The 26,531-nt window shown below is 57.8% G+C and overlaps 2 protein-coding genes across 16 annotated transcripts in view; one reads left to right on the top strand and one right to left on the bottom strand.

Annotated features, from left to right (window-relative positions):
- The window catches only part of CDH23 (cadherin related 23), a 381,002-nt gene that overhangs the window by 319,815 nt on the left and 34,656 nt on the right, over positions 1–26,531 (top strand). The window lies entirely within an intron of this gene.
- VSIR (V-set immunoregulatory receptor) lies at positions 3,294–25,102 on the bottom strand. Its single transcript, XM_081267146.1, has 7 exons — positions 24,878–25,102; positions 14,856–15,284; positions 14,200–14,256; positions 8,738–8,845; positions 5,487–5,514; positions 4,392–4,585; positions 3,294–4,232 (listed from the first exon to the last, which is right to left on the bottom strand). Exons 1-7 carry the CDS (start codon positions 24,957–24,959, stop codon positions 4,195–4,197), a joined length of 936 nt encoding a protein of 311 aa, XP_081123272.1. The 5' UTR covers positions 24,960–25,102; the 3' UTR covers positions 3,294–4,194.

Below are 26,531 nucleotides of genomic sequence, written 5' to 3' on the forward strand. Positions count from 1 at the left end.
GAGAGCAGACCTGGCTTCAGTGGGCACCTGCGGACACTACCTGTCCAGGAAGCAGGAGAGACAACCTCCCCTGCCTCTCCTCGTGCACAGGCCGCAGCAGTGACAGTCTGGGAGCTGGGGACACTGCCCTGGGCGCTCGCCTCAGGGCTCAGGCGCAGGGCTCTTCTGCTCCTTGAACTTGGCCCCTGTGCCGCTGTGAACCCTGCTTCCTCGGCTGGAGTCCAGGGAGCTCCCTCGGCCTTTTCCTGCGTTCAAGTCACGTGGGCCGGCCCTGCCCTGCCCAGAAAGAATGACCGGACTCTTGCTGCTTGGGGGATGCTCTGCAGCTGCTCACATACGGCGGCTACAGCCAGCTGAGTTCCTCCAGGAGACCCTACAGCTGAGGGCTGCTCCCTTCCCCGGCCCCTGGCGCAAATAAGTGGGGTGCATGGGCCCCTGGGCCTTCCAGGGGCCCTGTGGCTTCGTAGCTGCCAGGCAGAAAGTGGGTAGTGGGACCTGATGCAGAAGGGTCTTCCAGACCTATGGAAGAGAAGGCTCAGGTCAGGGCAGGGAGAGAACAGACGGTAACCTTTCTGCTGTGAAGTGGTGTAGAGGACAGGCCCGACGGTTGGGATCTCTGGATGTTTGGGCACAGGTTTGTCTCCCAGGACCCTGGTGGGTACTCTAGGCAAGATCAAGGAGAAGGCCCTGCCAGGCCCTGGCCTATAAAGCCATTTGATTCAGTTACTGGAAAGAGCACAGGCCTGGGAAGCAGGAGACCCAAGCATTAGCCCTACCTTTCACTGGTCTTGACAAGATGCAAGTCTTTTAGAACCTCTGTTTCCCAATGCATGAGTGGATGTGACAATGTTTTGGAAGCACAGAATATTATAACAGAAAAAGCAAAACATAGCACACCCTGCAACTTGCTTTTCCTGTGCCCAGGGCAGGCATTGCTAGCCGATCTCAGCACTTTCTCACTAAGCTACGTTAGGACCTCACCACCCTTTGGATGCATAATCCAGGAGCCGTCCCAAGAGATCAGAATTGTGAAACAGGATGAAACGCCTGTCCTCATGCTGCACAAGCTCAGGCATTATTGCCAGAGGTGATCCTACCCGGTTCAGATGTGGCTGCTAGGAGCCAGAGTTAGTGGAAAGCCAGAAGTGGCCCTGCCAACGTGAGTGGTCCCACAGACACCTGGCATTCTGGCTCAGATCGGTTACGGATCGGTTGTCAGTTTTGTAGCCGGGTCCAAAGGCTGGACCGGTATTGGGCCCCACCCTACTGGAATAGCTAAAGATTCAAGGTTGCACCCCGCCCAGAGGACAGGCCCGACAGTCGGGCTCTCTGGACTGAGGCACACACTCCACAGAGAGGGCTTTGACCCAGCGCCGTGGCTGGCAGCCCTGGTTCCTCTTTTGCCGACTGCGTTTCTCTGAGCAAATCTTAGCCCAGCCCCCAGAGCAGCCAGGCCAGCTGCGGAGGGTTCCAGCTCCGCCCAGGAAGTCCTCCTCCAGGAGGCAGGGACTGACAGGACAGGACCCCTGCAGCCCCTCACCCTGCCCCTCTTCCCACCCCACTCCCTGGTGGTGGCTCTGTGTCACCCTCTGGCCAGGGCCCTGGGCTGCTGAATGCAGGGGCTGCTCCGGCTAGGCAGGGGTGAGGGCAGCCCCAGGACCGGTCATTTGAGAGGCAAGTCCCAAGGGTCCCTGCTAGGCAGGACACATCCTTGAGGCCCCAGGGCTCCTCCTGCTTCCTTGGAAGCTCCATGTTCACGGCCCTGCCTGCCCTGTCCCCACAGCCACCAGAGCAGGCCTCTTCGAGGCACCACCATCCTGGGTGACACGGCGTTCCAGGGCCCTGCCCCCCCTGGCCGCCGCAGAAAGGGCGTCCATAGGGCTATCACAGGCACGGCTCGGGTCATGGATGAGACGGAGCCTGGAACTCAGAAGTCAATGTCACTGAAAACAGGAAACCGCGGAGCTGTGATGTGCTCACTCGCAGGGTCCCCAGAAGAAGAGACAAGGAGCCCCACGGGAGGAAGCTGGGCAGGAAGCGCCGCGGCTGCTCGGGGCGGCCGCCCTCCGCACAGCAGCAGCCCAATTCTTAGAAATTGCTTCTGCGTTAAGGTCCCGGGGTGGCCCAGGCCAGCAGCCCCAGGGGGCTGGGCCCCACTTCCTGGGCTGGACCACTGGAGTCTGGCCGGAGGGTTTGTCCTTCGACTCTAGGGGCAGCACAGCCTACCCCAGGACAGTGTCCTCCCCACTCCTGCCCAGTGGCCCAGGAGCTGTGAGGACAGGGCAGCTGCACTGAGTGTCCGAGTAGAAGAGGGGACGCTAAGGACAAAGCAGGTTTTGGTGTCCTGGTCATTTGAGGTATCAGTCCTGTCGCAAGGTCTGTGCTTGCTCACTCCTCAGGTTTCCCAGGCCTGGGACTGTCCCTTGGTCCCAGCCACAGGGGAGGCCCACAGGGGTCCATGCCCTTCTCCTGACAAGGCTGCTTGACTGGGCTCTCTGGCCAGGGGCCTCCTGCTGCCTGCCGCATGGCTGGTCCCTTTCCCCCATTCACCCAGACCTCTCCCTGCCTGCAGGCGCCATAGTCCTGGTTCTCTGCACCCACGTCCAGCTCAGCAGAGCCAGGGAACACTGCTGGAAGACAAATGCCTAGATTGGAGCTCTGCCCTCCATAGCGCCCAGACCAGAGGGGCATTTGCTCAGCCCAACCTACCTCCTCCCTCTTTTCAGGCACTGCCTACCCTGTTGTATCCCAGAGTGACCATGTTCCTCCCCTCACGTGCTTTAAAATCCCTCAGTGGCAATTCCACAAAGGACTCCCCTTGTATGCATGTATGGAAAAAAACCAGCTGGGCCTGGTGGTGCCTGCCTGTAAACCCAGTGGCTTGGGAGTCTGAGACAGGAGGATTGCAAGTTTGAGGCCAGCCTCAGCCACTTAGCGAGGCCCTAAGCAACTCAGCGAGATCCTGTCTCTAAGTTTGAAAAATATATTAAAAAAAAAATGGCTGGGGATGTGGCTCAGTGGTAAAAGTGCCCCTGGATTCAATCCCTGGTACCACACCCCCTCCTGCAAAATAATAAAAAATAAAATAACCAGATCATGTCAGGGCACTGAAGATGGAGGCTGAGCAGAGAGGAAACAAGCTCTTCTTTGTACTGCCTCCACCCTCCCATTCAGTGGGGCACCCATCATGACTGGATGGAAGAGAAGACCAAATGCCAGGGGACAGGCCTCCCTAGGCCTCAGGCATGCGGGGTTAAGCCCTGCGTCCCTAGTCCATTCACAGGGTTTGCACCTATTGCCCAGGTCATTTTAATAGCACCCCCTTTTCACAATCAAAAGTGTCGCAGTATGGACGAAACATTGTGTGGCCACCCTCGCTACTGGCCATGCTGAGCAGTGGGAGCAAGGGACAGGGAGGGTAGGTAGGGGTCCCACCCACCTTCCCAACAGGCCCCGCCCACCCTCCCTCGCTGTCATCCGCGGTGAGTGGCGCAACCTCCGGCCCAGCCTCAATTGCTCAAGACACCGGTGGTTCACAGGGACCACTCTGCCCCAGTATGCACTTCCCATCTGGGGGCCATGGAGGACCGAATGCTGGCAGTGGGCGCCCCACATGCACTTAACCTGTTGACAGATCCTCAGTGACGCCGCTCCTAGGAGGCATGGGGGAGTTCCGATGACAGGGAGGAGGCAGCTCAGCCCCAGAGCCCCACGGGTACAGAGTAAGGTCCACAGAGGGGCAGCCTCAGGTGACACAGGGACCCAGGCCAACCACAGCGGGCAGGAGTCTCTCTATCTCTTGTCCTGCATCTCATGCCTGGGACAGTGCCACTGAGGGCCCAGGCCAGTGTCCACCTCGTCCCCTCCATGCCACCAGGTCCCAAGACTCTTGTCCCTAGGCAAGAGGCCGCTGCAGCACTGGAAATTCTGGGGCTTCTTAGGATGGAGCTCATTTGGCACCTGGTGAATGCAGGTCTCTGGGAGAATCTGTGCCCCAACCTCCTTGGGACAGGAGTGGGTAGTCCAGCACCTTCTCCCCTGCCCAACGCAGCTTCCCGACTGGCCGAGGGTCCAGGCATTGTAGGTGAAGCAGAGTCTGGGCCGAGAGCAGGAGAAAGGGGGCTGAGGACACTCCCAGGGCCAGCCCCGGCTCAGATGCACCTGCCCCAGCCCCAGCCTCTGCTGCCCATGGGTCTAGATGGCCTCGAAGTTTGGAGAGTCAGGAACCGGGTCTGCGAAGGACAACAGAGGCAAAATGAAACGGGGTGGGGGGGCACTGTTTGGTCCCTCAGCCCCGGCCCAACCATGAGCCGCGAGGACTCCCCAGGCAGGGTGCCCTTGGGTCCTGACCTTTACAGGTCAAGGTGCTATGAAGGTCAGAGAGCACTTACCCAGGGATGGAAAGAAGACGTCCCCAGGGCCAGGAGGAGACAGGGGAGTGCTGGGCTCGGAGAGTAGGTGCCGTCCAGACTCGGAAGGCTGACGCTGGGCCACGTAGGACAAGGGGGGCCGGGCCTTGGCCTCAGGCATCCCCTGGACGGGTGGAGAGGCCTCAAAGCCAGGGTTTTCGATTCCTTGGATGTTGCTACCAGCGAAGCAGAGTGGAAGGTCACCTGCTGCCCAGAGCGCGGCCTCTGCCCTCCCTGCTGTCCCCTCTTCTCACCTCCTGTCCCCTCTCCCAGGCCTCGGCAGCCTCTCCCAGCAAGCAGAGGAGCCAGGCCTCGCCCCCTGCCTGAGTTGCGGGCCTCAGGGCCACTACCAGCACTGACCACAGTCCCTCCTGTGGTCAGACCCTCAGGACACAGGCAGGCAGCTTCAAACCCCTGCCTCAGGACGGAGGGGACACGTTTCTCTTTGGTCTGAACGGCTAATGGCGTTAGGATTGAAGGTACCCAAAGCTTATTTGAGCTGAGAGGAAGGTTCTCTTGTCTTCTGAGATGAGAAGGGCCCTCAACCTCTGAGCTCCTGGCAGGATCACCAACAGGACCCGTATTGCCCTGTCTGGGAAACCGTCCCTTTCCAACACTCAGGAGCTCTGGGTGGGGTTGGGGGCCAGGCTCCTGAGCGTGGCTCCTGCCGGAGCCCAGCTTCCAGGCCCAGCCTCCTGCCCAGAGCGCAGCACCCCCACCCACCCCCGAGCTGCTGTCCCCCCTTCAGTGTCTGCTCTCCTGCCTGATGGCCACAGCTTGCTGCGGGAGGCCCAGGTGGCAGGAGCCACTGGCCTCCTCTGCATGTTCGGTGTGTGCCCCGGGGTCAGCTGCTCCCTCCCCTCCCAGGCCGGCCACCAGGGCCCAGAGGTGGGTGTGCAGAACCAGAGCTCAGCCCGTGGGGTGGGGGGGGTGAGGGGTGAGTGACAGGGTGGGTGACAGGGAGGACACCCAGCCAGCACAAATGTATCAGCTTCTCCGACCACTGCACCAGCACAGAGCCCACCCTCCCACAGCTGGCCCAGGGAGTCTTCCCTGGAAAGCATCCAGGGGCCTTACCTGTCCATCCGCACCAACTCCTGCGCACCTAGGGACAGAAAAAGAAGCCAGTCACAGGAAGGAAGGGAGCCCTGGTGGCAGATGCCCCTCGGGAACTCCAGGAGTGTCCCGGGAAGGGCCCTGCTTGGCCCAGGTTCCACTTCTGTGTGGCAGGACGCCCATGTGCCTGTCCAGCAGGTGGACCCCCGGGAGTGGCCCATTTTGACTATAAGTGAAAGTCTGTGATTTCCAAATGTGGGGGATGACATTTGCCACTAGGAAAGCAAAGGGACCAGCACCGTCTCCTGTGGCATGGCTTACAGTGTGGGACCCTCAGTGTCTGCGTGTCCACCAAAGGCCTGGCTCCTGGGTTTGCTAACTGTGGTTTCCTGTTTGGACATTTGTCCCCTCCTGGTCTTCAGCCATGACCTCTGGGTGGAGTACTCAAGGTCAGTTCCTAATTAGAGGGTTCCTGGTTCTCTCTGCCTCGTCCCCCGGTTACCTAAGAGAGGTGACATCTGTTAGAGGAAGCTTCGGGGGTCTGAGCACCCCGTGTCCCAGCCACACTGAGCTGCTGTGGCCTTGCCTCACTCTTGGGGTTCCCCAACCCCCAAAGTGGCACCAACTAGATGCAGGAGGCTTAACTTCCCTCTTTCTTAGGCTCCCCAGCGCAGACTCCTCGTCCTTGTCATTCTAAGGAAACAGAGGGGGGTGGGGGAGGGGTGCCCCTGCAGCACAAACTCAGGGAAGTTACACAAAGTTCCTGAAATCTGTCAGCACCATGCCCTGTTTACGGGGTGACTCCAAGTGTTGGGCTCCCTGTGGATGCCCTCGTCCTCCACCCTCTGGGGTAAGGATGCTAGTCCCACTTTAGAGCTGGGGAAACTGAGTCACATCTAGAGCTGGCCAGGAAGCCGCACCCACAACACTGTCCTCCTCACTGCCCCTGGCCCTTCTTTCTGTCCTCCCCTGAAGGTGGCTCATTCCCGAGCACCCCCTCCTGGCCAGGATCCTGAAAGCTTCCTGCTGGAGCACACCACCACCCCGCGTGTCCCCCTGGCCTGCGGCCTGCTCTGACCAGCCCCGCCTGTACCCTGGGGTTCCCCAGGTGCTTTCTGATCCTGGGCCCCTGCAGCTTCATCAAGGGACACTGACTCTCCATTTGGCATCAGGTCTTTCTAGCATCGACCCCCTCTGTCCTCTCTTGTCTCTGTCACTGAGTCTGAAATCATGTGACAATTCTTTATTCTCTTTTTATTTTCTTTGGGAGGGAGAGGGACTGGCCTCAAAAGTATTTTTATTAGAAGATGAATTTTTTCCTACCTTTCTGTGGGGTAAAGGGCTAGAGAGTAACTGTCGCGGAGCAGGGTTCGTTCAGAGTTTCGGGGGATGTGCATGCCCTGGGGGGCAGCGTGCCCCTCGCCAATCACTGTGCCCACACACCCCCTTTCAGCCCAGTGCACCTGTATCTTCCTGGGACAGACTGGACCCTCCTAGAAAGTCCCAAGGGCTAGACCTGAAGCGAAGGTGTCAAGGTGTGGAGTAGGAGGTACTGGTGACTGGCCCCAGTCCCCTCCCCGCCATGTCCCCAGGACCCCCTCCCACCCAACACCTCCATGGCGTTTGGGCCTGGGGCTGTCCATTCTCTGATTTTCCTTCCCCAGGGAACCCTGTGCAGAAGGGGGGGGGGTCCCTGGGGAAGGTTCCCCCCACAGACAGCATCCTCCACCAAGAATGCGTTTGTATCCCAGTTCCCGTGCGTGCTGACCACACCGCACTGACCACACCAAGGCAGGCCACGCTGCTGTCTGAGGGAAGGGACAGGGGCTGTCTGGGAGCTGGGCAGGCTCCCCCTCACCCCGCCCCACCCAGGGGAGGGCAGTTCAAGCGGCTCTGCAGCCACGCCCTCCTCTGGGCTCTGCTCCTGCTCCAGCCCCAAGGTCTGTGCCACCCAAGGCCAGCCCCGGCTCCCTGTCAGGAAGCCGTGCGGGCTTTAGGGGAACAGGGCAGTCCTGAGAGTAAAGGCGAGGAGGTCATTGCCCCCAGGTGATCCACAGCGGGGCTCCAGGTAGGAGCCCCAGGAAGGAAGACAGGGAACTGATGCAGCCAAAGGTGTGACCTGGGGACAGCAGTGCTCCTTCAGGTACCTTCTGCAGCCAAGCAGAGGGGAGGTGGCTGAGAGGGTTGCAAGGGCAGAGTTCCCTGCCCTCCTGCTCTGGGAGGACTGAGGCTGGCCAAGGCTCCCGCGGGGTCAGGGAGGGAAGAGGCACTATTACCCAGAATGAGAATACGAAAGGTGTTCAAGGCCGTGAACTTGAAGCCTGGCTTCCCCGCTTATTTGCTGTGTGGTTCTTTAGGCAACACACAACCTCTCTGAGCCTCAATTTGCTCACCTAAAAACAATGGTGGCACCGAGTTCTAGGAGTTGTTCTGTGGACTAAGTGAGACAATGTACGTAACAGGCCTGGCATGGAGCCGGGCACAGCAGCCCCATCAGCCGGGTTGTTGGCTCTGATGAGCATTTGGATCATATGGTTAAATTACATCCCCTGGAAAGAGCAAGGGTGCCCAGCTCCAAGGCTCAGTCCCAGCTCTGCCCCTCATTGTGACATAGCATTTGGTTAGTTGTTTTCTTCTTCTCCTTCTCCTTCTCCTTCTTCTCACTCAACCACTGAGCCACCCTATTTGGCATTTTATTTAGAGACAGGGTCTCACTGAGTTGCTTAGCACCTCACCATTGCTGAGGCTGGCTTTGAACTTGGGATCCTCCTGCCTCAGCCTCCCGAGCTGCTGGGATTACAGGTGTGCACCACAGCACTCGGCTTTGGTTAGTTCTTTAATTCATTGATCTCAGACTTCTCCACAAAAGGAAGGGCTTCACTGAATTCATCTTCCACTTCTAATAAAACTCATTTTTGTTCCCGAAATTGCTACTGCTTTTAAAATAAACCCACCCTTATATTAAAATAGGTCCCCAAAGAATCTCTGGGTGGCGCCATTTTTAGAAATCAACACAAGCTCTTCCCGTTACCCTGAGACTGGTCATTCCCTCATTCAGAACACAGTTTTGGTGAGCACCAAGCCGGCACTGCCTGGGGGCCAAGTACCTGGCAGGCACTCGGGCCCCAGAAAACATGTGCCTGGGTGTCCTCCTTGCTCAGCCGCGGAGCCCAGCCAAGGAAGGGAAAGGAACATGCCTGCCTGGCACCTTGGAAACCCCAGGACCTGGGCCCAGTGGCCTCTCCCCGCCCCGCCCCGCGGGCAGTACTCACGGCGGTGGGAGGCTGCCTGCCTCTGCTTGTAGACCATGAGCAGGATGAGCGGGAGGCACAGGATGCCCACGACGCAGGCGCCCGTGGCCAGGGCTGCCGCCGTGATGTCTGCAGGGGCAGAGAGACAGCCAGGGTGAGGCCCATCCCACTCCCCTCCAAAGGGACACTGAGGCCCAGGGGTTCTGCTGGGAACAGGGGAGCCTCAGAACTGCAACTAGGCCCAGAGAGGAAGGGCTGCGCAGCCGGGGGACCCAGCTACTCTGTGACCTGCAGAGGCACAGATGGCTGGGAACCGCCTTCCAAAGACACCTCCCTCCTTCCCAAGGCAGGCCCAGGCTCAGAGAAAGACAGGCCTGAGGCTCACAGCTGAGGCAGCTCCAGGAGAGAGAACAGACTCCTCCTCCTGCCCACAAGGGAGAGCTGGACCACCCTGGGCCACAGGTTGTGCCCAAAAGGGAAGCAGGGCCAGGTGTGGTGGCCCAGGCCTGTAATCCCGGGGGCTCGGGAGGCTGAGGCAAGAGGATCACGAGTTCAAAGCCAGCCTCCGCAACTTAGTGAGGCCCTAAGCAACTTAGTGAGGTCCTGTCTCTAAGAGAAATATAATAAAGGGCTGGGGATGTGGCTCGGTGGTTAAGCAACCGGGTTCAATTCTGAATACCAAAAAGTAAAAAGGGAAGCAGGCCTTTCACAGACCCCGTGCCACAGAGTTCAAGGTCAAAAGAAGCCCAAGTAACAAAAAAAGTTTCAGAAGTAGAGGTGGTGGTCTCACAGGGTTGAGAATGTAATTCAGTTGCATGGCATTGAATTGTCCCCTTAAAAATGGAAAAAATGGCACACTTTTTGTCCTAGACTTCGAACCATGATAACAATAAAAAGCCCTAAGCCACCCCTTGAGGGATCCCATAGCTCTGGGTCAGGGATCCCTGGAAGCCCCACCTTGTAACCTCAGGCACACAAGTCATGGGAGGGGACCAACTTGGAAGAAGAACTAGAGAATTGTTAATCCTTCTCTGACATTTTTAAACATTGAGCTCTTTAAATAAAAAAAAAACAAAACATGCAAATTTAAAAAATACTCAGAAGTGTCTTCCTCCCTGTGGTGCTCCACGGTCCCTTGTCTGCCCCTCTAGATGGGTTCCCTGCACAGCCAGCAGACAGGGGATCCTAGGACCCTTGCTCTCCCGCTCATCAGAGCTGGAGCATCTGAGTACAGAGATCCCTCACCTGCCCAGGCTCTATCACACACAGCTCCCCCAAAACTTATAGAAACATGTCCTGCTGGTGGGCATGGCGGTCGCCTGTTCATTCTGCAGAAGGACTTCCGTGAGCTTGCATCCCTGGTCCCCTGGGAAAGGGCATCGAACACATCAATTCCTAGCCAAGTCCCGAGCCAGACTGTGGTGTGTGAGTTTTCTTTTAGGCGATGGCTAAATCGCCCTCCAGAAGGTTCTGCCGCTTCCCGGTCCCAGCAGCGAGGGGAGGTGCGATTTATTTCAGTCCAGTTGCTGACTTCAGGGGTTCTGCTGGGAACAGGGGAGCCTCAGAACTGCAACTAGCAGAAGGGCACTTCCTTCCTATTTGACCAAAACAGCTGAGAGACGGTGATCTAAATGTTGCTCTGGGGGTTCAGTTGGGAATACAGGCCATTTTTTTTTTTATCTCTTTGTGTGGCCAAACAACCCAGCAGTGTAAACAAGCTTGCAGGGGGTTGTTCGCAGGGTGGAAGAGAACAAAACGTTTTCAAGCGCTTTAGAAGTGCTCTTCTGTACAGGAACAGGGGCTGGGCTCCTTACAAAGCAAGTTCCGCTCCACACTCGACCGGGCTCCCTGCAGATTTTAGCAAGGCTGCATTCTAACGTGGAATATTGAAAGTAAAAGCATTCTTTATAGAGTGATCTCAGGCCATTCCGTGTTTCTGAACCCCATCCAAGGACCTTCCTGTGGGCAATATCTGAGAAGCTGGTTGCAAAGCACTCTCTTCCTGTCATCAAAGCAGGGCTCCTCCGATGTTAGTAAGCAACACTTAGTGTGCTCCAACAGGTGCTCAGGGACTCTGTCCGCCTGGGAGGCTTGGCAGGATCCCTCTGCCTGACTCTCTTCTCTGAGTGGAGGTCCCCCTCTGGGGCCTCTCTAGGAGATGAGCATTGAAAACCTGAGATTTCCTTACAACCTGTGCTGAGAATTGAGGCTGGAAAAGAGGGGACAGGTCTGTGACTTTGGGGACGGGTCTGTGGGCATCTCTGCAGAGCCCAGCCTGGCCACAGTCCCCCATCCCTCTCCCCGTGCACCACCAGTGCTGGCACCAGCATTCACTGGGGGAGCTTAGTCACCATCCAGGGTCAGGTTCACCCTGGGGAGGTGATAAAGGCTCTGGCAGAGGTGGTCTCCACCCACTTGCTAGGGCGTATGCCAGGCCCTCGTGCAGCAGGGTGGGGCAGGAGGGCCCGTTGGGCCGGGGTCTGCCGGATTCCTGGTGGTGTGTGTGGAGGAAGGAGTGGGCTGCTGCGGGTTGGACTGCCTGGTCCCCAGGGAGGAGACTGGACGAGGGTAGCCGCAGCCCACCTGCCGTGTTGGAGAGGCGGAGAGGCGCAGAGATGCACCCAGATCCCCCTTCCCTGGGCACCACCTTCCCCGGTCCCTGCTCCCCGTCTCCTGTGACTTCCTCCCCACTCAGGGGACTTGGACTTTCACTTATCTCAGGGTCTAGCTACTCCCATGTCCCAGGAATAACACTTAGAGCCCTGGGCCAAAGCTAGAGAAAGGGAACTCAAAGAACTTCTTGGCTAGAAGATTGGCTGGCCGACCAGGGGCGGCTGTCTTAGAGCAGGCCCTGCAACCTGGCCAAAGGCAAGCGACCATGGAGAGCAGCACCCAGTGTCCAGCCCTGGGCAGTGACGGGTTACCAGGCAAATGGCTCTAGGCCCCTCAGGAAGCAGGACTGTGCTCTCTGCCTGCTGCCACCTACCTGCCACCCTGCCTTGGCACAGGGGGTTGGATGAGTTGACTTGGAAATCAGGCATCTAGAAGTAACAGCAGCCACACCTACATTACCTCACAAGCAATACCTCACTGTGTCTCACAGAAACCCTGGAAGGTAAACACTATTCAAATCATCTCCATTTGGCAGATAAAAAATAAATAAATAAATAAGGCCCAGAGAGGTCGAGCAACTGGGCTGATTTCAGGATCCACGCTCTTAACCACCTCACCCCTGGCCTTTCCCTAGAATGGACTCAGGGAACCGCCCTGGCACACACAGTTTTGTTAGTTGTCAACATTTTAAAATTGAGAGAGTCCATACAAAACCTGGTGTCCAGCTTTGCCGAACACTCAGCTGCTCTGGCACACGCAGTGGGAACGACCCCATGGCTGGTGGTGGGTGCTCTCCCCAGTCCCCACCCCTCCCTGCTATCTTCCTCACCAGCTCCTTGGCCCTGGGGGCACAAGAGCTTTCCATCCCTGATGCAGCCCCTGAGATGACCCTGACTACCTCGCTGTTAAGGAAGAGGACCCGCTGCCCGATGGCCCAGGGTGATAATAGTTTCCAGAGAGGGACAGAGCTGTTCAGTGCCACACCCGACCCCAAGGCACGGCCAGAGGCTTCTCGTCTGGAGCCTGCTCAGTGCCGATGCCCACTGTCTAGACTGCTGCAACCAAGAGTCTTTAGGAGGGGGATCCCAGGAGTCCTCAGAGCCGTCCCCTGCCCCCACAGCTGTGACAGACGCAAGCGTGTCCCTTTGACCCTCAAGGAGCCAATTCCCTGGACAGCAGCTCTGCGAAGCAGGGCCTCCGGGAGGCTTCACTGTCTGAAGAGTTAGGGACAGAAACGCCAACACCCGCCGGGGACAGAGGTGCCCAGCGGTGAATGCCTGACCGGCTCCTGGCCGTCAAGTCCAAGTTCTGCTGGGCTTCCCGGGCCTTCCCAGACGCCTTCCTCTGCCTGCACTCCTCCAGGTCAGGAGAGAGGACTCCAGCCTCCACCCCCTCACTAGCCTCACCCCCTCGGCATTCCCTCTGGGCTCCCAGTCAGGGAGCAGGAGCAGGGCCTCTCCCCTGCCTGAGCCTCCCTTTCCCCAGCTGTGGCCTGGGGTCAGCGGTGGGCCGCCCGGCTCCACCAGAGTTTGTGGAGGAAGAAGTGGGACTGGGGTGTTTACTCAGAGTGAAGGAGCTGTGGGGAAGTGAATGTCACTCATGCCCCACTGGACTGGCCACCCTGTCCCATCACAGGCACAGCTGCGGGCACAGAGTCCTGAGCTGCTGCATGGGAAAGTGGCCACTCAGAGGGGAAGTGAGGACAGAGCTCTGCAGTGTGCCAGGAGAGGGGCTGGACCCTCCTGAGGTCCATGGAGGTCTAACTCAGACTCAAGTGCATGTTCTAATTTTGCTTCTGGTTGGTGTGTGTTTGTTGGCTTAAAAAAAAAAGGGGGGGGGGTAGTTTTAAGCCGGGCACGGTGGTATACACCTGTGATCCCAGCAACTGGGGAGGCTGAGGCAGGAGGACCGTGAGTTTAAGGCCAGCCTCAGAAACTTAGCAAGACCCTAAGCAACTTAGTGAAGCCCCCTCGTGAAATTAAAAAACAAATAAAAAGGGCTGGGGATGTGGCTCCGTGGTTAACTCCTGAGTTCCATCCCTCGTACTGAAAAAAACAGAAAAAAAAAAACAGAAAAAAATGGGTAACTTGAGTCAAAAGCCACCACCACCTTTGAGTTGGGGTTTGCTTGGGGGCTGTAGCTTAGCTGTGCCCCTTCTGACTCAGGCCCTCCTGCTTGTCCTCCTGGAGACCAAGGACACAGTTTTCCCTTCTGCATCTCCGGGGCCTAGACAGGGGCTGGTCCCCACAGGATTCCTGATGAGTGCTGTGTGGCCAGAGGGTCTGGAAGCCAAGGCCCCTCCTCTCAGAAGGGCAGGACATCCCTTAGACTTGTCCCCTTACCTGCTGTCTCCAAGCTGCTGGGTTTTCTCACCTGACCTCTGGGTGCTCAGCCACCTGTGACAGCAGTGTCCCCTACCCTGAGGCAACTGTCTAGGTAAACACTGCATCTGACAGCCGCTCACTGCCCTGCATGTCCAGTCTCCTCCCCCAAGGTGGGAAGAAGGGGACGTGCGCAGAGCTAAGCAAACCTGTAGCCATATCTCTGCTGTGCTGCCTGAGCTGTGTGTTTGGGCGGGGGTGGGGGGTGAGGCACCTCTCTGGGCCTCTGTTTCCCTGTATGTGGAGTGAAAATGGTGAGGCCTGATTCACGGAGGAGCATTTCCTGCAGGGAGCAGGGAGCAGCTGGAAGGGGGACGGGGACCAGCTCCTATAGCCAAGGAGGAAGCAAAAGCTCTGGGAGCCGCAGGGGGGGAGACGGGGATCCAAGTGCATGTGGAAGTGAGGCCAGAGTTCAGAGCCCGGCCTGGGCTGAGGACGCAGGAGGACAGAGGACAGAGAACGCAGGAGGGACACCAGGGTGGTCCTTACTTTCGCTCTCCTGTGGGGAGGATGGATGCAGGACGCATTTGGATGGCGTGTCATTGCCTGTGGGAGGAAAGAGAAGGGCCATCAGCTGAGTGTCACACCCAAAAGGCCGAGCAGGCTTGTCTAAGCCAGTGTCCCCTCAGCATATGTCACGGGTACATGTGCTGCAAGCTAGCGCCCTCTCGGCAGTGCTGGCCCCGTTGGAGCACACACCCTGGCACACCCTGGCACACCCTGGCATGTTCTCACCCTGCTCATTCTCATGCCACCCCCAGGGACAAGTGGGGACCTGCTGGCACCCACACTTATCCATCTCCCAGCCCTTTCCTTCTCAGCTGGACAGACACGTGCGTGCACACACACAGCTGCTCAGCCAGCCACCATTCACACCCAGGGCCCCTGTCAGTCAAGCTGTTGCCCACGCCCTCCGTGGCCGCGGTGCAGTCACCCTGCCAGCCCAGGTCCGTCCACGAGAAGCCACAGATGCCCTCCCTCTCCCCCTCTGCATCACACTCGCTAACCCACGTCCACACCCCCCACGCTCAGCCACTCCTTCCCACGCTCACTGCAGCACCAGCATCACCGGTATAGTCTCCAGTACGGTCCAGGGCGGTGCGCAGCAGCCCACGCCCCCAGGCTATGCGCACAGCTGCCCTCACCTCTCTGCACCTGCAGCTCCATGGCCCCGTGAACCCTGTGCTCCGAGTGGTGGTGCCTGATCTCCACCACCAGGCAACAGTAGAGGCCAGTGTCCTCCAGGGTCAGGTTGCGCATGGTGATGGAGAAGTTGCCGTGGTGGTCGGAGGCCGACTCCACCCCATGGCTCTGGGCCAGGTTCTGGCTGGTGTTGGCTGTGTGGTGGTCCCCATGGTGCAGGTGAAGGTTCTGGAACGTGAGGTTGCGGATGGGTCGGCGCTCAGAGCAGACTTGCATTTCGCCCCTTAAGCTGCGGTACCAGGTCTTGTAGAAGGTCACGTCGTGCCCTTTGGACACAGGGCCCACGAGTCTGCAGGTGAGGGTGACGTTCTGCCCTTCTGGACACACGTACAGGGAATATGGTGTGGCCACCTTGAAGGCTGCCACCAGACCTGGTCAGAGAAAGAACACCGGTCACCTGCCTGAGAGAGTGCCAGTCCCCCCAGCCTCCCCTTGGTCATTAGTACTGAGCGCGTCCCCACCTGGGGGAAGGAGCCACCTGAGCCCAGCCCGCTGGTGTAGCCCTGGGAGTGGGACCAAGAAAGGAGAGACTCTGAGGCAGGCAGAGACCGGGCAGCCGGATGTGACCCTCTCCTGGTAGCTTTGCCCAGGGCGGCCCCTGCACTGCTCATGCTCAGCACTGCTTCATGCCACCCTGCTGGGGGCCATCTGCCCCTCTGCCCCTTCCCACCTCCTCCCCAGTGGGCACTTATTATATGCAAGGCCAGCGTCAGACGCTGCACCTCACCTGGACGCCAAGCATGAGACCTTTGGGAGCCAGTGGCTTCCCCAGCAGACAAGCCTGTGTCCCTGGCACGGGAACCCCACAGACAAGGGTGAGCCAGTGCCAGGCTTCGGGACTCTTGCAGGAGAGAGAAAACAGCTTTCTGGGGGGTGGTCAGGGCACTTCTGGGAGGAGGGAGGGTCTCTGGACTTGATGATGGACAGGCAGGATTTAGCAAGTAGAGAGACCCTGACTGGGAAGCCGGAAAACCCAAGGCGACGGAGGGACAGGGTGGGGAGCTCCTCCCTGCCTCTGCCTCCCTCTGGCCCTGAGAACCACGTTCTAATCCTTCTTTTCTTTTTTTTCAATACGCGTTCCTGGTCCTTTTTACCCTACCCTACTTTCCCCCCAAGCACTGACTTTTGAAAACAAAACTGGGGAAGGGTCTTGTCCTCTGTGTGGCTGAATGAGTCTCGGTTTCCTCATCTGTACCGTGAGAAAACGCTAGCTCAGCCCAGGGCTGCAGGAGGGCTGCTCGGGAAGGTGAGGGCCCCTGCAGAGATCTGTGCCCTCTGCAGACACAGGGAGGGTCGCTGTGTCAGGTTAGCATGGGGGCTGTGTTGTCTAACTGACCTCTCGGGGCTGCTGTAGGCCAGCCAGACAGGAAGGCAGGGTTTGGAAACAGGTTCAAACAAATGTGTCCTTTCACTGCCCCGGCCAGGGGCACTGCCTAGACCCAAGGAAATGCCACTCCTCCTCCAGGTGCCACTTCCCTGACCCTAGAGTCCAGCACCGTCCGCCGAAGGCTGGGTCCCCACCCCAGAAAAGCTGAAGCCTTGCCCAGTCAAGAGGGAGGCAGCCTGCTGGGGCTTTGGGAGGGGGCCAGCCTGCCTCAGAGTCCAGTAGCCATGGCCCCGAGCCTGACTCTTTACTGCAAATGGAAAAGTCTCCCTGGTGGACTGGAGTCAAGGATTAGTAACAAGTGCTCTGAAAGTGGCTCCACAGTAGTTGGTGCTTGATACAGGGGAGCTAGATAGTTCTCTGATTCTACTCAAGAAACGTTTCCAAGGAGTGGGGGTGGGGTGGGGAATGGAATAGAGAGTCCAGCTTTGAACTCTTTCCCGCTACAGTGTGAGTGACTGACAAAGGCTTGAGACCCCATCTTGGAGTGCTTGTGTATCTAAAGGGTGATATCATCCATGGCCCGCACGGTGGCACACACCTATAATCCCAGTGGCTCAGGAAGCTGAGGCCAGAAGATCTCGAGATCAAAGCCAGCCTCAGCATCTTAGCAAGGCCCTGAGCAACTCAGTGAGACCCTGTCTCTAAATAAAATACAAAAAAGGGCTGGGGGTGTGGCTCAGTGATTAAGCACCTCTGGGTTCAAATCCCCGGTACCAAAAATGAATGAATGGATGGATGGATGGGTGCATGGATGGATGGATAGATAGATAGATAGATAGATAGAAAGAGGAGAGTATCAGGAAATAGCAAGGCCTTGGTCCCAAAGCACACATCTGCAGAAGTAGGGTGTTAGGCTTAGAAGGTAAAAACAGATACACCAGGGCCTTCCCCGTGCTCTGCCTATATGTGAGAGCCAGACTTCTGGAAGTCACTGCAGGGTTAACAAAGACATCAGAAATTCTGGCAGGATACTTCTCTCATTTACAGACAGTAGCACAGAGATCCAGGGAGGAAACTGGTTTGACTGAAGTTTCAGAAGGTATGAACTCAGAGCCTGGAACATGGGGGGCTTCAGGTCAAGCGGGATCTAGTTACAACTGTAAGAAGAATAGCCTGTGTTGTGCTGGAGGCCCAGGGCTCTGGGGCAGAGCTAACAATCCTGTGGGGTAGGTGTCGGGTTTGTTCCCTTTTCACCGATGAGGATACTGGCGCACATCGTAACTCACTGAGGATCACGCAGGAAGTGCTAAAACCAGACTCAGACTCAGACACTTAGACACCATACCGGCGGAAAATCGCCCAAACTGGAAGCCCACAGGCCTCATCCAGTCTTCAAACATCTCATTAGACCCTCCAAGTATCTTAGATTATTTGTTTTGAGATTGCTAACTTAAAATTCAGGGATTTGATATGAACATTCTGATTCGTAACGTACTCCTGTGAAAACCAGGCCACCGAGTCAGCTCCCCGGGAGGCAACGGTCCAGGGGAGCTCAGCAGCAGCCTCCCCTTTCCACGGAGCCCCCGTGCTCCGGCTTGCCACAGTCCTCACCGCTCCCGAATGCCTCCACCTGCTTCACTCTCCCATCATACTTCCTTGGCTCTGTGGACATTTGATTTGTGACACAGGATTACAGCTCCCTCCAGGAGCTAGCCAGGGTGGAGGCTCGACTGCCCCAGCCCATCCATGTGACCCTCAGGCTCAGACAGGAGCGGAGAGCAGAGCAGGGAAGCCCAAAGCTGAGCCGGGCCAGAGGATGGACAGGTGAGCCCAGATGTTGGCTCAGTGGGGAGGCCGGTGGCCAAGTGAACAGGCAGGGGGACAAGGCACCAGTCGAGAGTCCTCAGGGCCCAAGCAGTGGTGTTCCTGACCCCAGGGCTGCACCAGGACAGTGAGGAAGGACTTGGCCTCCCGGGAGGCACTTTCCTTGGAAACCCACAGGGGGACAAGAGGGACTTCAGGAGAAGGGGCATTGCTCAATCCCACACCCCCCATCCCCCCCCATCCCCCCCATAGGTCCCAAAAGGACCTCTTCCCCTTTTAGAAAAAAAGGAGAAGCTGCCCTGGGATTGGGGCGGGCAGGCGGGTGGGGTGGAGGGGTGGGCGGGGCCAGTTTCAAGCCAAAGTCCAGATGGGGGTGGCCCAGGAGGGCTTTGTCCTGGGGTGTCTGGAGGAGGCCAGAAACGTCCCTTTGTCACGTCTGAGGCTCCAGCTGGGACCGGCCCAGAGGGGCCTGTCCTTGGGAGGACACTCCAGGGCACAGCATTGGGGACAACAGCACAGAGCACGGGGTCCAGCGCCCTGTGCCTGCGCACCCCTCCTGTTACAGGCTGGAATCATAATTACTTGGCAGGAGGATGTTGCTCATTGTCAGAAGCAGATCCTTTTGGACACCTGGGTCATTGTCAGAGACCAGGAAAGTGGGTGGGGAGGAAGGCCCCAGGCTCCAAGGGGGCCCAGAGCCTGTGGGACAGGAAGGTAACCAGTGCCTGGGCCTGAGCGAGTGCCAGGGGGAACCTTCAGTCAGTCATCCCACCAGGCCCTGGCTCCCAGGAGCACCTGCAGGAAGACAGCCATGAGCCAGGAAAGTTCCGGAACTTAGCAAGGTGCCTGGGTCCCAGTGCCCACTTAGCTGTGCCCTTGCTGTGTGGCCTTGGGCACCTTCTCTGGGCTTCCCTCTCTTTATATCCTCTTTAGAGGCTCTGCACATTCCAATGTCACCTCCACCTTGAGACCCTGTGGGCAGGAGGGACAGATCCTAACCATTTAGGACATGTTAGGCTCTTGTGGAGCTCATTCAATTCTCACAATACCCCCTAATGTGGGTATTATCATCCCTACTTTAAAGATGCAGAAACAGACTCAGAGAAGTCAAGCCACTGGCCACACAGCCCTCTGTGGCTAAACTGAGGTCCACGCCTTAGACACCCCAGCTCTTCAAACAGGAAGAGCCCCCCACCCTTCAGTGGGTGGAGTTGAGACTCATCTTTTAGCTATTTGGAAAGAGCTGACCCCTGGTTGAACCCTTTACTCACTGCCTCCAACCTGAACAGAAAACATCTTTCTTTCATTCCACAAATATTTAGCAAGGTCCTAAAAGGAGCCCCAGGCAGAGAGACAGCTTCTCGGGGAATTCAGCTGCTTTCTGGCTGGGCCGGGCCACAGGTGGAGCTCAGCCTCTGGTTAACACCTCTGTCCCTGAACAGGGGAAGGAGCGCTTTCCCTTCGTCTCCTCAGGATGCCAGTGTGGGTGACCTGGGTGTCTTTCCACCCCGCAGGCCCCTGGAGAGCCCCGCGGGTGTGCACAGGGCGGGTGGCGGGTGGGTGTGGACAGCCTTGTTTTTTCCCTGACAGACTGCGCTCTGCCCACGCCAAGGCAGCACCCTTTGGAGTGGTCCCGGCTTGCTCAGGCCGATAGGCCCCACCCACAAGCCGAACTCCGCCCACTGCCGAGGCCCCACCCACACGTCTGAGCTCCGCCCACTGCCGGGGCTGAAGAGTAAACAGCTATTAATCGCCTGCTGTTGCTGGCGCCGCATTAGATGAGAAAGTTCTGGTCCCTGGCTGCACAGAGGCCCTTAGCTCCTGGCCAGGCCTCACCCTCCAGAATGGCCACGGGGGCCTTCATCCCGAGGCAGAGCTCTGAGGGAAACAGAGGCAGAGGCCAATCAGGATGAGCCTGCCGGTCTAGAAAAGGAAGTGCCCCAGGGCGAAGGCCTAGGCCCTGAAGCCAGCAAGTCTGCCCAGGGGGCTCTCTGGCCAGCGAGGACAAAGGGCATCTCAGATGTGTTTATTGATACCTGCCCCAGCAGGAAGTGTCCATTCACATCAGACTAAGGAGGCCGGGAAGGGGAAGCCAGGCTCTATGGGAGGAAGCCACACTTCCAGCCCCTTGGGAACCCTCCGAGCATCGGGGGCTGAGGCTCCTGGTCAGTGGGCCTCCCCAGGGAGAGCCTGGGCGGGGGGGGGGGGGGGCAGAGGCCTGGCTGGGATGGATGAGCCGTCCCAGACTCCAGGGACTTCCCACAGGGGGTCTGCATGAGCAGGACCTCAGCTCTGGCCTCCCCTTAGGAGCCACGCTGTGAAAAGTCCCCATTCAAGTCCCCTAGACCCCCACCGTCCACCAGGGCAGGAGGCTCAGTGGTGGTAGCAGTAGCAGCCCCTTTGTGCTGGGTGTCGCTCTAAGAACTTTGAGGTGAACTCGCTTATCTAATGTCCCCACCTGAGGGGCAGGTGCTGGAAGCATCTCCATTGTGCAGCTGTGGAAGCTGAAGCACAGAGAGTGTTTGGAGCTGGCCCAGAGTCTCACGGCTGGTCAACTGTGGCAGGAATTTGAAACCAGGCCTCCAGAGGCCTGCAGCCCTCTGATTACTCTCTAGAGACCAGGGGTAGCCAGGGACTGACTGAAGGCCCTGCCTTCTGCCCCCAGATGGACAGATGGTCTGGCCAATGAGGGCTCAGCTTGCCTGGCAGCATCTATAACTTAAGGTAGTTTTACTTTTGGTTTTACAATATTGAATAACATTGAATCATACAGAGAGAAAGTTATTCCCTTTTCAATTCTCTCTCAGCCCTTATTACATCAAAGAGAAAGTCCCAGTTTAATGCCACTGTGTCTTTTCAAAACATCTCTTGCTGTAAAAGCTAATCTCCTTTCTTCTGCCTCCTCTTCCCCCCTCCTCCTCCTCATTATCATCATCATCAATATCATCATCATCATCATTATTATTAAAGAGATAGTGGCAGGTTTCAAATTCAGAGCCTTCCCCTGACTAAAGTTTCCAGCTAGAATTTAATACCTTTATTTGGTTTTCCTATTATGTGTTTCTATGATTTTGTTCTATTTATGGCAGATGATATGGGCTTTCTGCTTATGACAATGATAAAAAGTTTCCTTTAAAATCTACCTGCTCAGACAAAACAATGAGTAGATTAAAAGGGGGCGGGGAGCAGACAAGACAGTAGGCTAGCACAACCGAAATCACAAAGGGGATGAGAAAACGGGCTCAGGAAACACCAGCATGGAATTACCCTTCACTGAGACCAAGCCACCCAACCTGCTCACTGCACAGCCCAAGGGGAAGTGTGTGTTTGGGATCCCACGATGAGTGACTAACAGCAGGACTTAATCTCAGGTCCCCATGGGAGAGCAGAGCCTAGGTAAAAAGGCTAAAGGAGCTGAGCTTGCTTGGTCAGTAACAGAAAAACTTTTCCTGAATTGCTGATGGCCAACATGGTGGCCATTGTCCTTCTCTCTGGGGATGGTCAGACTGAGCACATGGACTAATGAGGAGATGAGATACAAGCAACATCCCACAGAGATATGCAAACTCTAGACCAGGCTCACCTCGAAGTTGCCCTGTCCCCATCTCTGGAGGACTTTAAAAGGAGAACCTAGAGGCACCTCCATGGACATTGCAGAATCCAGGGACCTCTGGATGTCTGTGGGTGGCTGTCAGCCTGGGCACCCTTCAGACTCCAGGACTCTAGAGAGTCCAGTCCTGGCACAACCAGCCAACGCCTTCCCATGCGCTGGGTGCTCTGCACGGCCCCACAGGTGGCAAGGAGCTGATAGACCACCAATGGTAGGTGGTCCCCAGAAACCGAGGAGTAATGTGTCACACGGGATTCGCAAGGATTGGCCTCCATTTGAGGTCATCTGCTCATCGGCTCTTTAAGCGCTGCATCTGAGGGAGGGGCTGTCACACCTCCATGTTAGAGTCGGGGTGACTTGGAAGGGGATGCTGGGGATCTTGCCTGATGTGACAGAGTGGCAAATGGCTTGGGATTTGAGCCTCAATCTGACTCCCAAAGCTACACTGCTAAGCGAGGGCTGTCTGGAAACTGTGGCATGCAGGACCCAGGACCCACAGGGTCCCTGGCCTCCCCGTTCCCACTAGGCATACCATCAGGAAGGCCACTGCCATGCCAGAACTAAGGCGATCCATGGGGCATCGGAAAGCACAGAGACAAGGCTGACTCAGCCTCCTCTAGATCAACCATTGGCCTAAACCTGCCCTCAGGCTCAGCACATGGGACTTGGTCAGCACCAGCAGGCCACATGGACCCCGAAGGACCCTCTCACCCTTTCTCCTGCTCAGGCCTGAGATCTCACACACGGCAGGGAGGCAGGTGGCCTCTTTTTATGTCTCAGCAATGCACCACCTCCTGGGCCTCCCTCTCCCAGGAAGGTCACAGAACCTCTGCCCTGCGTGGGACAAACAGGAGAAATTAGCCCAGCTCAACTAGAGGCTCCCTGGTATTCTCTGGCCCCTGGGTATATCCCCTGGCATAGGCTAGATGCCCTCTCATGCCCACAGACTGGCATTCAGGCTGTTCTCTGTACTCTGGGGCCTCTGGGCAGTGGGCCATGGATTTCCTAAGAGTTGACCACTGCTGTGTCAGCCTTGCCACATGGGGTTACTCAATGAGCAGCCATGTTTACCATGAAGGGGAAGATGGTCACCCCTCCCTAGCCCTGATGCACCCCCGCCAGCTTGATTTGTTGGTCCCAGAGTTTGGAACTGAGCCAGCCTGTGAGAGTGGAACAAGGACAGCACCTTCCACAAGTCCTGGGAATGCCTATGAGGAAGACGAGGTGCTGGCACCCTTGGGGTCCTGGCTCCCAAGGTGCTCCCTCCATCCCTTCCACCCTGCATCAGGCCCATGAAAGGAGCATCTTCCATGGTTCTTGGGCTCCTGAGCCCCTTACTTATCCAGAACTGGAGCACAGACCTACTCCAGCTACTCCACCTCCCCTGCCTAGGCAGAATGGCTTTACTCTTGAATGATCCTGCCCAGGGCAACCCAGCACCTCGGCAGGATGGTGAGCATTCTCAACACCCAGACCCTCCTGGAGACCAGGGTGCACCTATCCCCTGTGTGACCTTCCCCCACTACACAGGCTACTAGGTAGGAGGAGAAATATCCATTAGCAACTGTGCCTATGTCACAGGTGAGACTCAGGCCAGAGCCATGAAAGGAGACTCTCCTGACGCCATTCAGTGGAGCCCTAGCTGTGTTCCTGACTGGTCCCAGGGAGAGACAGCCCTTAGGTGCACCAAGTTGTTTGAGTCGCCAAGACCTCTGGGAGTGAAGGCTCCAAGCTATGGAAGCAAAATAGGGTGAGGGGTTCTGAGGTCCCCTTGGGGCCTCCCATTACTGGATGTGCTGCTAGCTGAGTGGCTAAGCCTGGTTCTCTAGGACTCAGTTTCCCAAATTGGGGCTGGGAGCAACCCAGCCAAGTGAGGGGAGGGCAGAGCAGGTGGTCCATGGTGGGTAAGGTGCTGGTCTTCCTGCCTGCCACCACCATCCCCTGCTCCTTCTGGAAGCCATATCCTACCATGAGCAAAGGTCTCCGTGCCGGAATGTACCATTCCCTGCAGCTCCACTCCCCCACCCTTTGGGTGTCATCTTGAAGAATATCCAGGCTGGAGCTTAGGCCACTCTGGGGTTGGGCTCCCGCCTCCTTATCAGAGGCCTAAGCCAGGCTTCCAGTGCTAGATAACAAGCCACCTACAAACACCCCAACTTGTTTCTGGGGTGTCTTCCAGGTTCTCTGTCTCCTCCTCTCCCTCTTATCCCATCTTCCCCCTTCCTTCTCTTCTTCTGACCTGCCCATTGGGTCTCTCTGCCAAGCCCTCCACCTCTGTCCTGCCTCCCTCTGACTCTCTCCATGACTCACACTTTCCCCCTGCCCTCCCCATCACATTTGGATCCCCGGGCTGCCTGCCAGCCCCCTCCTCCTTTGAGTTTAGTCTCTTCAATTCCGTTCAGTCAAGAAGCAAGGACCAGGCTGTGGGTCCCAGGGCCCTGGCCCCACCCCCCGGAGTCCCTGTGTCCTGGCCAGGACAACATCCAGAGTCCTGACAGGGTGGAGTGTGGAAGTGTGGGACTTCTATATCTGAGTTTAGGATACTGAGGCCACAGAGATGCCATAAATCAACCGAGAGGACCCAGAAGGGGTTCTTGCTGAGTTCAGGGAGTGTCCCACATCCTCCCTAGTAGCCACAGTGATCTGTGAGCAGCAGCCTTGCCAGATGTCAGGAATCTGCTGACACTCTGGCCCTCAGACCCTCAGAATAGGGACCAGGTGGGTAGAGCTGTCCTGGAGTGGACAGTGCCCACCCTGACCAGTGTCCACCCAGGCTCAGCCAGGAGTGTCACCAGGGCACTGGCTGAGAGTTCTGGAGCTCAGAGGCCAGAAGGGCAGGGAGATGCTAGAGCTGTCAAAAGCTTCACTAACACAAACTGGGGCTGCCTCCACCTTGTCCCATCCCTGTCTTGCAGAAGCTCCTTGTGCCCTTTGCCCTCTGGGTGGAGAAGGGTGGGACAGGCAATCCTCAGGGGACAGTCTTGCCGGCTGCCTGGGCAGCTGTCAGTGTGCACATGTGCCCAACACCAGCTGGAACACTTGGCACCCTGCCCAGTGGTCCCAGCCGCCTCAGTGCAGTGGGGTGGAGGTCACAGCAGGTTGAGAGGACTCTCGGGATTCTCCTGTTTTGCCCGTGTCCCTCCCGTGACCTGCGGTCCTCTCTCGGGGCTCCTCCCCAGCGCCTAGCTGCCTGCGAACCTTACCTCGGGACGCAGCCAGGAAGAGAGCGAGAAGCAGAGGCCCCCAGCGCCGGCCGCCGGCCTCAGGGACCGGGGGGACGCCCATGTCACCGTGGGGCAGAGCGGCGTGTGGCACAGCGGGGCGGAGCGGGCGGTGGGCGCTCGGGATCACCGCCGGAGCGCGCTGCTGTCGGGGCAGCCTCCCGAGTGAGTGCGGAGCCGGCGAGCAGCGGGCGGCGGAGCCAGGCGGCTCCGGGCCCCACAGCGCCCCAGGGGACAGCGGGCGGCACTGCATCCAGAGGGCCCCACGGGAGGAGCCAGCCAACCCAGCACTTGTCGTCTGGTGTAACGTCCTTTGCACTGCCCCAGTGCTTTTAAGAGATTATTACTTTGCACAGCCAAGAAGGAGCCCTCGCCTCACCTGGCAGGATGGCGCGATTACATAGTTTGTATCTGCCCTCACCCTCCTGCCTCTGACAGTCTCAAGGCAGGACTTATATGTACCCTGCATCCTCCAGCACCCCCGGGGCTCAGCTCCAGGGGTGGGATGGTGGTGTGGATGACAGATGAAACCTGACATAGGTAACACGCTGAGCAGTTGGAAGCGGGCTTGACTTAGCTTCAGTGGATGCCTGACATCCTCTGCCCCTGGGCAGGTCTGAGAGCCACAGCAGGCTCTGCCAGCTCTGACTGCAGGTCACACGCGAGATGTGCACTGTCTGCCGCTGTTTCCAGCAGACTCTCATCCAACTCCCTCCTAGGCCTGGTGCCCCCCCCACCACACACACACCCGGTTCTGCAGCAGCTGGCACTCCTGACCCCCACCCCCACATCCACCTCTTCTGGCACTCTCGATCCAGCCCTGACCACCACTGCAGATGTCTCTCCTCTCATGCAAATTTTTCTCATCCCTCACGGCTCAGTCAGGTCCTCCCTTCACAGCAGGCCTGGCCCTACCTTGAGGGCCCTCCAGGCTTTGGCATCCACACCCACTTTGCCCACCACCCGGGCCTGAAGTGCCAACCCCATGGCTTTGCTCCTGGACTCTTCCACTCTCAAGCTTGACCGTGAACTTTAGGGGACCTCGGCCTCCTCCCCTATTGATTCTGCGTTCCTGGCACAGGTCAGGTGTGGAGGGCTCTTTACCTGAGGGACACACCAAGGAGTGTACAGGACTGCCTGACCAACTGGCGGGGATGACTACAGCGGGGACCAGGGGCCGCAGGAGAGGAGGGCACTGCTGTAGTGCCCAGTGGACCCCAGCCCCACTGCAGCTGCCCGAGAGATTGCTGGCCCCTCAGAGATCTTGAGCTCACAGCCGACCCAGGCTGAAGGAGAAGGACAGAGTCCAGTAGTGTCAGGAATCGGGAGAGTGGGACAGAAATTGTGGGTGACCCATGGATGGCCTGCTCCAGTCACAAGCTCTCTGGGGGCTCTCAGCCCTGCTCCCGGGGCAGGGAAGGCTACAGAAGAGGAAGGGTAGGGGGTGTTTATTACTAGGTGTCCTTTTACAGGCCCAGACCCCTCGACTCAGGGAGCACTTCTGGGATGGGAGCCCCAGAGGCTGCCAGGACCTAACCCAGGTCCTCTGCTGTGATCATGTCCTTCTGATCCCACCTGGGAAGGAGGTCCTGGCCCTTTCTAGTGGCAGAGAATGCATCCTCTTCCAGCCAGAGAA

Source organism: Spermophilus citellus (assembly GCF_964194105.1).
Source record: "Spermophilus citellus genome assembly, chromosome: 15".
Classification (NCBI taxonomy): Eukaryota; Metazoa; Chordata; class Mammalia; order Rodentia; family Sciuridae; genus Spermophilus; species Spermophilus citellus.

Coding starts and splice junctions, on each gene's coding strand:
- VSIR (XM_081267146.1), bottom strand. CDS start 24,959: ATGGGCGTCCCCCCGGTCCCTGAGGCCGGCGGCCGGCGCTGGGGGCCT. Junction 15,285..24,877: donor CTTCCTGGCTGCGTCCCGAG/GTAAGGTTCGCA, acceptor TTCTCTGACCAG/GTCTGGTGGCAGCCTTCAAG. Junction 14,257..14,855: donor GGAGCTGCAGGTGCAGAGAG/GTGAGGGCAGCT, acceptor TTCCTCCCACAG/GCAATGACACGCCATCCAAA.